Below are 15,039 nucleotides of genomic sequence, written 5' to 3'. Positions count from 1 at the left end.
ATTTAAATAAATACTAACACTGGGTTAATTGTGGAGGAACCTCCACAACAAGTTTTTGATGATCTGGTGTCAAGCATTTTCACTTTCCTTTACCCCGTTGCTCCTAAATAAAATCATGTGAGACCAATTTCAGCCAGAATTCACTAGAAATGCACAAAATAACAAATCAATCAGGGACAATGGTGGAGAGGTAGATAAATTTGTAATCGATATTGTATTGTTCGGTGAAGTGAGGGATTTCCCAGTTAAAATAATTTTTTGAATCTTTGACGAGGTTTTAATGTTGATGCTGATAATGTTCTCTGTTTAGTCTGAACATAAAACAGATTTTTCAAATTTTTTATTTTTGAAAGGTGAGTTGAAGAGAAATGGTGTCAGGTATTAATGAAACAACCTACAAATATATCTGAGAGTCAAGTCATTTAGAAAGAGGAAAGAAAATCCAACTTGTTTCTAAATACTTTTACTTCCTTAAGGTGATAAAAGTTTTTTCTGTCTCATCTGTTACGTTTAGCCGCCTTGTTTCTGTCGTAGATCACTGTGAAGTGGCTTAACAACACAAAGTCTTTGTCTGAAATGGATATTTGCTTTGACAAGGACATGTATACCTGTACTGATCATACATATCATGCGCAGGTGTTTATCAGAGCCATGCAGGGCTGTTTGACTGAGCTTCAGACGTCAATGGGAGCTGCTCCTGATCTCTCTCCTGCTTGGATCATGGCAGCCGCAAAGCATTTTGCAGCAAGATTGGACATGCTCAGCCACATGTTCCTCCTGCAGCCACAGCTAGCTGCAGATGTTCTTCAGCAGGGATCGATGAAGAGCGAGCAGAAAGAAATGGTGACACTGATCTTCTTCATCTCTGACTTAAAGAACAATGTCGAAGCTTTGTTTGCCAATCTGAGGGTTATTGTAATGCATTTCTCATTCTGCAGGTGGAGGATGTTTTGGCCCTCGGGATCTGTGTTGAACACATCAAGCTTTTGACTTTGACGTCCCTCGATGAATGCAGGTCGTTTGTGGACAGGGTGGAGTTACTTCAGCCGTGTCTGGACAGAGCCTTCAGCCAGAAATACAGCGCTCTCTGTAGTGCCGCCTGTTTTCAGCATCTGGCCTCCATCAGGTGTCTAAAAAAGTTTAAAAATTGATTCTATGTCTTTACAACTCCACTGTTTAACATCTGACATAGTCTGGAAACTTTATTTTTTGTATATACCTCTACTGGATAAATATGCGAAAAATAAAATGTAATTTAAAAACATTTTCTGATTACCAGACATTATCACTGTCTCATAGTTGTAGTCCAACGGCTGTGGAAACATCTTCTAAACAGCTTAGTAAACTTTTATATTTATTCTATAAAATGGGCAAAAAATTACAAAGAACTGGAGTTTTGAGTCTGGAAAAAAAGTTTAATTCTCACTTGAGGAACATTTGTTTGTTTTTATTCGATTTATTTAATCCAAGATCTTCTTTCATTTCAGGTCATTGTGGCATGGGATGCTTGTTGTTGCATCTTTTATCCAGCAGATCACTTTTAAAGTGAAACAAGATGACTCGAAGCTTAAAGAACTGTCTCTGAAACACTGCAACCTTCATCTGAACGTACGTCAGAAAGTTGTTTAGCATCTCTATTGGTTCTGATCTTTTTTTTAAACTGGTTTAAATCCTAAACTGAGTTAGGAGAAAGAGTCTAAACTAATGGGTTTTCTGTCATATTGATAATCATATGCATTTGCTGCCTGACGGAGACTTTTCAAAGTGTCAGTAGATAAAATGAAGTCAGATGTTTTTGTTACACAGTCTGGGTTTTTTTACCCAACAGCTGATGCAGGAGTCTCCTGATGTTAGAAGTGTAAACACGCTAGAGCAGCTGATCCGGATACTCAATTCCTTCTATGATGAGTGCATCAGCAGGGAGCTCAGGTCAGATTTTGTCTTTTGTTTGTTTCGTCATCATCTCTAATTTTACCTTATTATTGGATATAAGACTACTATGGACAGTAAAGATATGAATGACCTTTTGTGTTGCAGGTTTGGGATCTCCTGCCCAGTTTGCCTGCTGGAGTTCACTGAGCCGTCCGTCCTGCCCTGCCGGCATGTCATCTGTCTGCCATGTCTTCAGAAGTGCGTTCAGCAGAACCGACGTTCCTGCCCGAAATGCAGGGCAGAATTGCCAAACAACTTCACGGCAACTGTTTCCCACAGCGTCAAGTGAGTTGAAAAGAGTAATACAAAATCCCTCAAATGTCCTGTTCTGCCAGAATTTTACTGATGGAAATAAATTACAAAATAATGGCGCTGAAAAGTGCTGATCCAACCTGAACCAAAACTATCTACCTTATAACCTTTATCAGGGTTTCCTCGCATCTTTTAAAGTCTTAAATTTATGTATCTGTAATTAAGGTCTTGCATTACGTTTATAAAAACTGTGAATTGGCATTAATACCTTAGTCACATGTCTTAAATATTTTCATATTAGGATAATTTAGTCTTTTTTTTTCCTGGGACTTTTCTGTCAGGAAAAAGTTTGAGTCACAATCAGATGTTTTATTGCCTTCTGTGACTCAAAAGTTAGCCTAGCTCTAACTAGCCGCTAATATTCCCTTGCTAGCAAGCTTTTTGCATCGTTCATGGATAAGTATACATTTATCACCAGTTTTTTTTATCACTTCTGTTGTCAACCTGTACAAGACTAGGTGCTTCTTTGTAAAGAAAAGCCACAAATTGACTCTAGAAATTCCCAACCATTGCCTATATTTATCTTTTTTCTGTCTTAAATGTAATTCAGGGTGGCGCTTGAACAGCAGGCAGCCATCAGACGCTGTTGCAACTCCTTCTTCCTGGAGGTCGTGTCCAGATTCTGTTTGTCAGAGGGGCAGAAGCCAAAAGAGGGCGTGGTGGAGCTGCTGTTCTCTTTGCTCGTCTCTGCTAACGGTCAGTGACTGAACGAGTCAGTGTCGGCGAACACACACCAGGTCATTTGCAGATACCAAGGTGTCTCTCTGCTGTTGTTGCAGGAGACGTTTACCGCACTAGAGAGCTCACTCCCTTCCTGGAGTGTGTGGATAACAGTCCAGTCGTCCGATCGGTGCTGCCAAAGCTTCTGCTGCAATACAGGTGAGAGAGAAGGCGTAAACAACAAACCCATTAAAACACAAACCCATTAAAGCTGCAGTATGTAACTATCATAAAAAATAATATTTTATGTATTTGTTAAAATGTCATGACAGCATTGTTTGAGACAGATAATCTGGAAAAAAAAAAAATCAAGCTCCTCCAATTCCTCCCTGTGCTGTTATTGCAGTCTGGAGAAAAATATCCAGTCAGAGTGAGGAGGAGTGTCTTAGCGCTGTCAATCAATCTGTTTGTGTATGCGCTCCTCAGTCTGCTAATGGTGGAGAGACAACTAACCGTTTCAGAAAAACCGTTTATCTGCCATCATTGATGGTGATGCTAACTAGCTTCAGCAATTGTGGCAGGCTTTGTTGATGAGGAGAAACTGTAGTTTAGCAGAGAACAACGTGTACACAAGCATGATTGGCAGTGCTAAGACCCTCCTCCTATTTCTGCTCGTATTTTTTCTGACGAAGCGGTTCATTTCAGCCCTGGGAGGAGATGGAAATATCAGGTTTTTTCCCCCAACTGTCTCAACAAAGTGACGCTTTTAACAAACATATAAAAGCATATTTTTATAGAAGTTTAACCAAAGTACATATCTTAGTTTTGACCAGGTGAAGACTCACATCCAGAACTACCTGAGGAACCTGGAGAAAAACCTTTGGGACCAGGAGGACCGCACAGAACTCTACCTGCTGTTTGCCAACTGCTTCCAGGTTCCCCAGCTTTCTGGCGTTGTTATTGTGTTGCTCATATTTGTTTACAAACAAATTGAAACTGATGACAGTTTGAGTGCTGTCACAAATATGAACTGCTTCTTCCCTTCCTCTCAGGATTCCCTGCTGTGCTCAGCAGCCAGAGAAGTGGATCCTGCTGCAGAGCATCAAGCAGAAGTCGGATTTCTGAGCAGGATTGTGAGGAAACAAACTCCCGACAGACAAGAGGACCCAGCAGAGTTTCTCCTTAGCATCGCCAGACTGAAAATCTGCCTGAGCACGGCTGCCAAGCTGCTCGAGAAAGCTACAGGACAAGGTGATGTGACTTTAAAACTGTTCCATAGCTGCACATATATAATATGCTAGAACTGTGGGGACGAATATGCATGTGTCTTTTTTCCTGATTAAAAAGGTGGACAGGTGATGGCTACAGAATACCTGCGTCAGGTCAGAGGGTTATTTGAGTACGGCAGCAATGATTGGCTCAGAGTTTACCTGCTGCGAGCCCTGCACAGGTGCTCAGGGATGGAGTTCATCATGTCCCTGATGAACAACCCGGCCTGCAGGTGGATCTTCCCTGCACATCTACTGCAGCTCCAGGTGCAACACTTTGATACATCTTTTTTTTTTTAGTGGACTATTTCATAATGACTCCTAATGATGCTGTAGGTTGTAACTATGCTGCTAAGGAATTTATTTAAATAAAAAAAATGTTTTTTTTCTCTCTCAGAGATTGATTCCAACAAACGTAGACCACTTCCTTTGTTGTGGGACGTCTTACAGAGACCTGAGAAACGCTGTGGGTCAGGTTCTCCTGGAGAACCGGTCCGACAGCTTTGTGAACGAGCTGCAGGTGAGAACTACCCCAGAACTGAAGCAACTCCTGACTGATGTAGCTTTATGTCTCCTTATAGCCACTAGAGGTCAGCAAATCTTAATCATTTTAACTTTTGGAGAGAAGTCACTGAACTGATTACCACGGCATCCGATGTGAGTGAAACAGATGATAGTGAGGGTTAGTAGTAGATGCATTTGACAGCATAAGCAGCACAAAGTGATCACATGTTGGCTGTAATCATCAGATATTGATAATGGGTTTTTTTTATGTGTTGTGACTTTAACTTGTTTTTTGTGCAATTCCACATTAATGCCAGATTGTAGCCAAATATAAAGTCTGTATGCAGTTATGTTTAAAAATTACTAATGTACATGTATTTGTGTATATTAGTTTTATGACTATTTATTGCATTACTGCTGCAAATATGAATTTACCTCTTTGGAATAAATAAAGTATCTTTTTCCTTCTGCTTTCTGCCTGCAGAAGCTGAGAGGATCTCAGGTCAGCCTGGTGGCTCTGGCTCTGTTTAGACGGGTCACCTACAGGTACAGATCACCTGATGCCAGCGTACATCCTACCACACAGGTACACCCTGTCTAAAGTTCATCTATGTTGTTTGACGCTTTGCAAAAGGAGTTTAAAAGGCTAAAAAATTCTGCAATTATTCAAGGATTAAGATTACAAGGAAAAGCTGTTTGGCTTGTCTAGCTTGTTTTAATGTTCAGAATGTTTTGTTGACTTTCCAATTCTTAGTTTTTTAAACTGTTAATGAATTGGCTGCTCTCAAGTATTTCTAACAGAAATATTTTTTGTGCGATCTTACAGGAGATAGAAAGACTGAAAGCTCTCCTCAGAAACATCAACCGGAATGAGCTGAGGGAGTTCTGCTCGGCTCTTCTGATGAATCGTATCGGCCGAACGGGGTCCAGTCTTCAGATCAGCTCAAATCTGTCGGGTCTGAGACAAACTGTCCTGGAGCTGCTGGTCCATCTGGACTCTGTGCTCCTCTGTGGAAATCTTCTCCTGGCTCCACTTCATCTGATCGCCTTTCAGCCTGAGAACGTCCCAGTGAGAAACTTGTTTATAAAAAGAAACTCAATTTTGCAGATTCATGTCACTTTTCATAGTTACTGATGAACAAATTCTTATTTGACGCAAAATATGCATATCTACACATGCTTTTATAAGACCAAAATCTCTTTTTATATTTTTTAAAATCCAGAATAACCCCTGTTATTTACTGTATGAACACCACCTACCTTCATCATTATTATTAGTTTTCATTTTTCTTTTTCAACCAGAACCTGTACCTTCCCACTATGCCAGATGATCACACAAATGAAGCCAGTCTGTGGTTAAGAGAGAAGGAACTCCAGATGTACAGTAAGTGTAAACATCATGATGTCGTTTCAAGTTAATAAAAATGAATTCACATCAGTTTTCAGATTATATAGTATTATTAAAATACTGGTTACAGTAAAAAGGGAGATAAACCCCTGACAGCTTGAAAGTTGTTGCATACACAAGAGGAAACTATAGGATCATGGGAGAAAACAAGAAACATACATTAATAGTAAGGAAGAGTCAGTGAGTGTTGTGTTCAAATTACTAAATAAAGGCTGACCTATAAATTAATAAAAAACTCAGGATTCTCCCAGGTTTTCTGCAGCTTTTTTCCTGAATTGAGCAGCTTTCCTGTCTCTGCTGAAGGAAATCACTAAATCCTAACAAAACACATTGAATGTTCTGGTTGTGACCTGACTAAATGTGCAGAAGCTGCAGGGATATAAATACTGTTGTCACGACTGAGTTGGGGGATTGTCAAGAGTAGTAGGAACATTGGTAAAGCTATATATATATAGAATAATATGCTGCATATCAACTACATCACTATTGAAGTTCTTAAATGTGATGTTTTCCTTTATTTTTAGCCTGTGCAAATGGACATATGTGCTTTGTGGGAGAGGTAGGCATTCATTGTTTGTTTTAATCCCTGATAAACTATTAACAGCATAAAATGAGCGTCATTAATCCCGCGTTGTCTCATAGTGTGGAAAGCCGATGGTTAGATCACTCTGTCCTGACTGTGGGCTTCCCATTGGTGGAGAAAGACACGTCCCAGTGGACGGTTTTACTCAGCACCACCAGCAGAGGTGAGGCCTTCTGTTGACTCGGCTTTCTGAGCGGTTTCACTTGCACATTTTTGTTTAATCCGTTCCTTTTTGGTGTAAATGTCAGGGATCAGACCCGCACTGGACACGTCCTTGGTGAGGCTCATCGGAGGTCCGAAGCCCCTGAAAGACAGATGACGTCGGCTCAGTCCGGCGTCCTGCGGCTGCTGATGCACCTTGCTATGCTTCAAGGAGCCACAAAGAACCACAGAGTGAGACTGGACCTCGTATTTCTCATTACCTTTTGAAAATATTCCTCCGTATTAAGACAGGACATCCTATGTCCTATTATGTCAGAGAGTCAGTGACATGATCCATCCCCGTCCGCCGGATGTTTTCCAATTTCTGTGGGACCACCTGGAAAGGGACATGGAAGTGTTGGGAAAAACTCTGGACCAGAACAGGGACAACACAGCAGTTATGGTCCATCTCATCCTGACAAGATTCCCTGAAGGTAGAGCCATCTTTACAACGACCTTTCGTCGTGAACTGAAAACGTGTCTTTAAACGTGCCGATATTTGATGAAGCTTCCAGGGGAGCGAGACCGGATCTGTCCTCCAGACAGGAACGGAAGCGTTGGGAGAAACTCGTCTGTGATTCTGCCATCAACCCAGTGCTTCAGGTAAAAAAAACCTTTAAGGTGTTCTAGCAATAAACAAGTTAGAAATCCAAAGGCTGTTATGCAGTCTGGAAAATGTAGAATTTGATTTAAATGTTCTCCAGGTCTGAACAAGTGGGGAAAAATGGGGGAGTAGAGCTGCACCTAAATCAGTTATTCTATTGATTATGTTGACCACTAATAAGTTAATCAGATAAAATAATGGCACTTTCTGCATATTTTATATTTAACCATTTAAGCTTGCGTTTTGCAATTCTAGAAATACATAAAAAATAAAAATAAACAATAATTCAATAATATTTTTAAATAAGAAAATAAAAATTGTATTTCCTAGCATGCAATAACGGAGCATTCATTTAGGGAACATTGGTAGTAAATGATGAAATAAAATTCTCCTAACATTGACATATGAAATGCCCTTTTGGCTTGACCTAACATCAGTGCAATGTGTGGCTAATGTTTAATTTTTTAGATTGACCAATTAATAACTGCAAATCAAAAGGTGCTTAATATGAGATTTTTACTGAATTTGAACCAGAGGAAGGTAAAACTCGGCTACTTGATGAGTTTTGGACAGAACATATTTACAGACCAAGAAGGTTTTTTTAATTTTAAAAACAAAATGTTTACATTTTTTGTGGAGTTTTGGCTTAATTACTGCTCTGAATGTGTTGCTCTTTTAGCATTTTTTTCCTTCATCTTTTTACTCCATTTATGAAATAATCAATTCCCAAATTAGTTGACGGTTATTTCAATAATTGATTAATCACAATGAATTTGTTTAATCGTTGCAGCCCTATAGAGTAAACATAAAAATGTTTCAGTATCCAAACTTTTATTTGCTGTAGTTTTCTGCAAACTCATCCGCACATGAACCAATCTGTCCATTTGTCCCTATGACGTCTCTGATTCTTGCAGTTCCCATATTCAAATTTTGACCAATGTAAAAAGTTCTTTCATTTTGTAAAGGTGTGTTTAAAAAAAATACCAAAAACTCTGGAAACTTATGTCTGAAAGTGTTTTCATGTTTCAAGCCCTGACACATTTCTGACGATGAGTGATGAAAAGCCTTTCTTCTTTCCTGCTTTAGGATCTGCAGAGGAATCTTGGGGAAGCTCAGGAGAGAGTCGCCTCAGATGGCGGACTCTCTGGAAGCCCCCTGATGACTCTGCTGTTTGCCGATCCTGGGAGGATGCTGTCCTTGCCCTCTAACGGCCCGACGGATCGCTCGTCCTTCTGGACTCTGCGTGAGACGATGACGGTGGAGCGCTTCTCTCAGTTGGTGGGAGAGACGTCAGGACACGACTCTTTGCCGCTGCTCAGCTTGTTTATGAAGAAGGTACCGAACGCTCCGGTGCCAGATGGGCACCATGTTGCCATCATTTGTTTTTAGGGACAAAGCTGACAAATATCAATCCACCCAAAATGTTACTTTTAGCTTCTTTTTTGTGTTCATGAACTGACTCTGGTGGTGATGTAACATTTAGCTGACACATTTATTATTCCATTTGGATTGGATCTTAATGTTTAGGGTAACGTATCCGAGTAAAATTGGCACGCCCCACTTCTTCAAATTAAACCGACTTGGTGTTAAACGTTTCCGCAGCGAAGAAGTTAGCATTTTTGCTTCTCTTATTTTAAAGATATTAATCAGTGTTTCCAGAGATTATCAAAGGTCAACCAGCCAGTCAAAATCAAACAAAATATGCAATTATAGTTTTTAAGATTAAAAAAATAAATAAATTCTTGCGGTCACCAGAGATCAACTTCTCCCACTGGTACACACATGCACAGAATGAAACAAAACTGATATAGATACTTCTTTCCTGTGTTTGTGCACAATTGATCGACACAAAATAAATTTTTTTGTAAATGTGGACTGGCTGCTTGACGTCTGATGAACACTGGAAACATTTATTAATATCTTCAAAATGATAACGGCACAAACTAAAAAAACATTTGTGGTAGAAGAAGGTGGAAGGGGTGGAGGACTTCACTCTAGTGTAAAAAATACATTTACATTTTTGGTATTTATTCAACCCTTTTTGAAGCTCAAGCAGACTCTGCTTGTGTGTGTGTGTGTGTGTGTGTGCGCATGTGTGTGCGTGTGTGTGTGTGTGTCTCAGGTACGTTGTGTGCGACAGCTCCATCACCTGCCTGAACTGGCTGCTCTTCAGTCAGACCTTCTGAGGGTGTTTCCTCTGACGTCAGCGAGCTCGGCTTCTCAGACCGTCGCGCAGGCGCTACAGCGAATCCCTGCAGGTAGACCAGCATTTCCTCTTTGCCTGGGCAGCTGCAGCAAAATGCAGGAATGCATGCACAAACAGCACAAACAGCCTTCTCTCATCATCCTCATCAGGGTTCCAGAAGGTGCTGGCTGAGAGGGTGGACAAATTCATCAGCGTGTGGAACCTGCTCAGAGCCGAGGTGGCAAATAACTGTAAGGGTGCAGGCGTTTACATTTCAGCCTGCAGAGCAACTGCAGCTCTTCAAATGTTGTTGTTACACTATGGAATTACTATGTCAATAATACAAGTTATAGTTAGCCAGGTGTGAAAACAGTTTCACAGAAGATCCTGCTAGTTTTCAACAAAGAACTTAAGTATAAAAAGAACCCAACCGGACTTTAGCTGCAGGCTGCTAAATTATCCAGATTAATCCGGATAATTCAGGGTTTATATTTGATGAGGGTTTTCAGGTTGTCTTCTTGTGTTTGAGGTAAACAGTTTTAAGCCTTCAGTGTTTGCTTTCATAATATTATGGGAATGTCGGGGCTTGGTGCATAATCTGCAACATGATGTGGAAACGCATTTCCAACATGTTTGTCCTTATTTTCCTAAACTCACATCTTTGTGAAAACAGAGAAGGTCTTGATGACCTCTGAGGTGAAACTAAAAGGTTTACAGATGAGGGCGTAAACATTTCAACTCTTATTTTAGACCAAATTATGGTGAAGGATTCAGGTTTTAAAATACATCGTTTTTTTTTTGTTTTGTTTTTTTACATATTTTTATTTATGTAGAATTTACAGGAATCATGTGATACCAATGGTTTTGGAGGAACTTTACTGCATTTTGTATTTGTTTGTTTTCTTGTTAAAACGTTTATACATTTTATTGTTAAAAAAGCAACACTTCTCTCTTTTTGTTCTCTGATTTTTCCATTACTTTGCGATAATCTGCATGACTCAAATGTGTCATTTATTTTATTTTCTGCATAGAAAAAGCCCGATGAGCATTATATGATAAACAATACCAAAAAAGTGCTGAGGTTTCTGCATTTGCTGTGTTTGCATTTGTGCGTTTAGCTGCAGATTTGGGGGCGGACGTAAATCTTTGTGACAAGGAGCTGACGGTGCAGAGCTCCAGTGAGTATCTGAGGCCATGCCGACGCGGCCCTGGTTCATGTCTCCAAACGCTGGTTGACTTCCTGTTGGAGACTCACAACGGCCTGGTGAGGGAGGCCAGGAAAATGAGCGGCCAGAAGGACAGGTCAGTTCTGCACCAACAGCAACCTGAGGTCATTTCATTTGGAGGCCCAATTTAGATCACAACGTACTCGTATCTTACAATGACCCAGCCAGAGTCAAGACCCAGCGCATTCCCAACATCTGTTACTGTTTTTACGAGGCTCCCAACCGGGGGTTCAAGAATGATACAAATTTGGACCATTCAATACAGATTGAGATTTTTATTTTTGTTTGTAATAAAGGGTGGAGTTATTACAATGGAAAATGTGAAGTTCAATAAAAAACATTCACTTTTTTTATAATCAAGCTTTTATCATAAGTAGAACCAAGTCGGAGCAAAGACTTTTACTGACAAGCCGACTTTGCTGCCAAAAAGATTTGCTTGTACCTAAACTTGTTAAACTTGGCTGAATATAGGAAGGTTTTTGAGAGAAAGTGACCCACATTCTGCTCTTGTAACTCAGAATAAATTTGTTCAATCAAGCCCAAGAGAATTAAAAAAACTAGATGCCTGGCGTGCCGTGGTGGCGTAGGGGATAGTGCGACCCACGTTTGGAGGCCTTGAGTCCTCGACGCAGCCGTCACAGGTTCGATTCCCGGCCCCGGCGACATTTGCCGCATGTCCTCCCCTTTCCTGTCAGCCTACTGTCACATAAGGGACACTAGAGCCCACAAAGACCCCCTGGAGGGGGAATAAGAACAAAAAACTAGATGCCTTGTTTGGTTAAAATTTTGCACATTTAGCTTATTGTTGAGTAACCGAAGAAAAAAAGGTTTTATTAGTTTTTTTTATTTCCTTGGCCCACGTGACAAAATGTTTGGACACCCCTGCTCTACATGAAGGGATGACTCTAGGAAGTGATGTTTGTTTTATTCATGTAGATATTAGATTCCCCAATAAAATCTCAAGCGCTGTTTTCCTGCCTGTCCTGTTACCTTCACAGTGACTACAGCGTTCCACTAGAGAGGATATCTGAGACCCAGCTGACTCTGTGCCACCCTGAGCGAGAGCTGCTGCCGCTCGTTTTAGCAAACTGCAACTACACTCTGCAGAAAGGCGGGCAGACGGACAGCAGCTACGACCTGCGGGTCATCCAAACCCAACTGGCTCGCCGCTTCCTGGCTGGAAAACCGCTCATCCAGGCAGTAAATACTGCATATAGCCTTAATGTGAATTGCAAAACAGTGAACTTTCTGCTAATCTGCATGTTTTCTCTCTCAATCAGGACACTTCCAGGTACCTTAACAGAAGCTTGCAGGATTTCTCTGTGGTTCTGGCAGAAGTGAGAGGGAAGATTCCTCAGGTAAGTTTTTTTTCATTGACTCATTTTTTTTTTTTACAGTGTTGGTCTTTTTTCTTTTTCCTGGAACTGAGTAACGCCAGATGCAGAATGTTTTCAGTAGATTTCCTTGATGGATTTCTGTGAGTCCAGACTGCCAGAGGCCACATTCCCTCCATCTGCTGCTCTCCTCTGGTCGGCTCTTAGCCTCTGTGTTTCTGTCGCAGGAAGCCCTGAAGGGCTCGGTGAGCAGCGCCACAACTACTGTCCTGCGCTCGTACACTGATGTTTGTGATGCTCTGTTCGTGGTTGAGATCGGCCTTCGCTTCCTGGGAAAAGGAGGTGGAGATCCAGAGGGTCAGCTGCTGCCTTACCTCACAGATTCCCTGAAAATGGGTCCGCAGATCTCCAACACAGTCGCCAAGGTATGAACCATCCTCTGCTGCAGCAGAGATATGAGATCTACACTTATTGAAGTTGTCCTGCACTAAATATTCCAAATGTTGTTCTGAAAATGAATCTTGCAAAAATGCACTTGACAACTTTGTCTTCAGATCTTTGTAATATGGAGCCAATAAAATAAACAGCTTATATTGTGCAAAACTAATTTTCTCCCTACTTAATAATCGGAACATTTGAAATCTATTCCCAAAATGTTTAGAAAGTGTGGAGGATATCTGTATAAATTTGTACATAAACACTTTAAATTTAAGACTGGACATGAAATCAACTCTAAATAAGCACTTTAAACAAAACAGTTTTCTACACTTCACTCTACAGAATAGTCTGAAGAACATTAAGACTAAAAATAAACAAGTATTTAGACCTAAAAGTATTCATACTCCTGAAGATTTAGATGTAAAACCAAGAAGTTTGTGTCTCTCAAAAGATAATGTTAAAGGAGTATCAACTGAAAAACAATAAGTAATTTTTTAATTCAAATTAGTTTGATTAAAAACGAGATGTCAAAAATTGTTTATGCACTTCACAATAATTAATGAGAGAATCTATATTAATTAGAGCAATCAAACATTCACATTTCTGATTAATTTTAAAGCTTTGGGGGAATCTTTCTCCTTCAGGGTCTCTGGGAAAGCAAACTGAAGCACAGCATCTTCACCTGGCAGCTTCTCAATTCTTGGAAATCAGAGCTCATGCTCAGCAGGAAGCAAGTAAGTCTGAAAAAACCCTAGAAAACGTCAGTTGCACGACCCCTGTGGTAATGCAAGCTTTTAAAATTGGTTTGTAAATTTTGAATGAAAAATTTACAGCTTTTTTGGTAAAAATGTGGGTTTAAAAAGTAATTTGCATTAATAATTTGAAAGCTTCAAGGTTCGCACATATTAGAAATGAATAAAACTAAAGAGATCTAAGAAAATTCAAGAAAAGAAACCCTGTGGAAAGAGAAATTGTATTTATCTGTACTTTTGTAAAACTAATGAAGCAGCCTTGCGAAGTTTACTTATTTCTTTAATTAAAATTTTAATGACATGTAGTGTTCTTATTGTCATTACTATTATTTTAAAAATGTATTTTTCTTTTTTTTTTTTACAGTTTACATTTACAAAACAAATAGCATATGTTTTATTATAAAACTGTATGTTAAAAAAAATACTGGGCAGACCATTATTTCTTTTGATATATTTATATCTCTCTCATAGACTGTGAGATGGTTTCATCTATAAAAATCCTTTTCACAAAAACAATTTCATAAACCTTGTGAAAGCTGGATCTGTCTTGTGATTCCAGACAGATCCAAACCACATGGTTTTGGGTTGTAATGTCTTTTCTGAATGTTGGTTCCAGGATCCGTTTCAAAAACTGCCTTCAGAGTTCCAGCAGAAGCTGTCGGAGGAGGAGAGGAGAAGGATGAAGGCTTTCTTCACTGTCACAGATGTTGAAACTTTTGCTTTGGAGCTGCATGAAATCCTGCTGCTGAAGACGAGCAGTGCCGTGCCTGAAGACCGCTACCAGCCTCAGTGGGAGTAAGATAAAACGATTAACATTTCTTCCTCTTCTGTGAAATGTAATTTACAATGTGTGTGTGTGTTTGGTTTTGAGAGGAGGTTACCACCAAATCATAAAACCATCCCTAAAGAATTTAGAGTTATGATTTTGGTTTACCAGATTTGGGAGGATTTTTTTCAGGGAGTGTGCCTGTTGTCAGTTAAAGATTACCACCATGATCTAAAGGAATCTGGGGTATCCTGACAGCTTTAAACAGAGCAACGTGTGGCAGTCTTAGCACTCTCCCAGTCCCTCAGGGACTTAGAGCCTTTTGACTTCCAGGATCAGAGTGTGACCCCTCCAGGCAGCCATCTGTCAGCAGAAAGAAGCTTAAATTGTACCCCCTCTACCATGGCTCACTCTTGTTAAAGCAGCAGCTGGGCCAGGGCTCAAAAGGAAGGCATGGGGTGAAAACAATAGATCTAGAGCTGACAGTTGTTTTCTCCACGTTCTCCCTCCCTGCTGTTTGCAGCATCAGGTGTACCTTTGAGAGCCATTTGGAGCAGAAAAACCTTCCACCTCTGCAGGGACTTGAGGAATTGCCAGAAGACATCCTGCTGGGGAAAGGAGCTGATGTATGGAGAGCTGCTGTGGAGTTTAAAAGGAGATAGAAAACCTGGAATGAGATGTATTTATTTGTTTTAAATAAGTGGACCTGATTATGATTACATTCTCCTTTCCGTTGTGTATATATTTCAGCATCTTTTAATGATTTTTTTATTTCTTAATTATGTCCTACATGGTCAGTTAATAAAATTATAAATAAAAGTTTGTCTCGTGATTGTTTCCAAACGCTCAGTTTGAGAAAGTGTTGG

At 40.1% G+C, this 15,039-nt stretch overlaps 1 protein-coding gene across 2 annotated transcripts in view; it reads left to right on the top strand.

Annotated features, from left to right (window-relative positions):
• rnf213b (ring finger protein 213b) overlaps nucleotides 1–14,968 on the top strand; it is a 38,405-nt gene extending 23,437 nt beyond the window's left edge. For both annotated transcript variants that reach the window (XM_044102846.1, XM_044102845.1), the window contains exons 37-65: nucleotides 637–843; nucleotides 939–1,126; nucleotides 1,488–1,608; nucleotides 1,829–1,929; nucleotides 2,038–2,217; nucleotides 2,795–2,940; nucleotides 3,024–3,123; nucleotides 3,728–3,839; nucleotides 3,957–4,155; nucleotides 4,252–4,439; nucleotides 4,570–4,692; nucleotides 5,161–5,262; nucleotides 5,503–5,745; nucleotides 5,979–6,060; nucleotides 6,609–6,643; nucleotides 6,727–6,830; nucleotides 6,916–7,060; nucleotides 7,146–7,302; nucleotides 7,377–7,471; nucleotides 8,559–8,807; nucleotides 9,595–9,730; nucleotides 9,828–9,908; nucleotides 10,776–10,959; nucleotides 11,882–12,083; nucleotides 12,164–12,241; nucleotides 12,445–12,642; nucleotides 13,300–13,389; nucleotides 14,024–14,202; nucleotides 14,697–14,968. In XM_044102846.1, the coding sequence (XP_043958781.1) occupies nucleotides 637–843; nucleotides 939–1,126; nucleotides 1,488–1,608; nucleotides 1,829–1,929; nucleotides 2,038–2,217; nucleotides 2,795–2,940; nucleotides 3,024–3,123; nucleotides 3,728–3,839; nucleotides 3,957–4,155; nucleotides 4,252–4,439; nucleotides 4,570–4,692; nucleotides 5,161–5,262; nucleotides 5,503–5,745; nucleotides 5,979–6,060; nucleotides 6,609–6,643; nucleotides 6,727–6,830; nucleotides 6,916–7,060; nucleotides 7,146–7,302; nucleotides 7,377–7,471; nucleotides 8,559–8,807; nucleotides 9,595–9,730; nucleotides 9,828–9,908; nucleotides 10,776–10,959; nucleotides 11,882–12,083; nucleotides 12,164–12,241; nucleotides 12,445–12,642; nucleotides 13,300–13,389; nucleotides 14,024–14,202; nucleotides 14,697–14,835 (4,164 nt within the window). In that variant the 3' untranslated portion in view covers nucleotides 14,836–14,968. The remainder of the gene's footprint in view (nucleotides 1–636; nucleotides 844–938; nucleotides 1,127–1,487; nucleotides 1,609–1,828; nucleotides 1,930–2,037; nucleotides 2,218–2,794; nucleotides 2,941–3,023; nucleotides 3,124–3,727; nucleotides 3,840–3,956; nucleotides 4,156–4,251; nucleotides 4,440–4,569; nucleotides 4,693–5,160; nucleotides 5,263–5,502; nucleotides 5,746–5,978; nucleotides 6,061–6,608; nucleotides 6,644–6,726; nucleotides 6,831–6,915; nucleotides 7,061–7,145; nucleotides 7,303–7,376; nucleotides 7,472–8,558; nucleotides 8,808–9,594; nucleotides 9,731–9,827; nucleotides 9,909–10,775; nucleotides 10,960–11,881; nucleotides 12,084–12,163; nucleotides 12,242–12,444; nucleotides 12,643–13,299; nucleotides 13,390–14,023; nucleotides 14,203–14,696) is intronic.
• The last annotated feature ends 71 nt before the right edge of the window (nucleotides 14,969–15,039 follow it).

The sequence above is a fragment of the Gambusia affinis genome, linkage group LG20, assembly GCF_019740435.1.
Source record: "Gambusia affinis linkage group LG20, SWU_Gaff_1.0, whole genome shotgun sequence".
Classification (NCBI taxonomy): Eukaryota; Metazoa; Chordata; class Actinopteri; order Cyprinodontiformes; family Poeciliidae; genus Gambusia; species Gambusia affinis.
The sequence above is the reverse complement of the archived record's forward strand: the minus strand, read 5'-3'. Positions and strand labels throughout refer to the sequence as shown.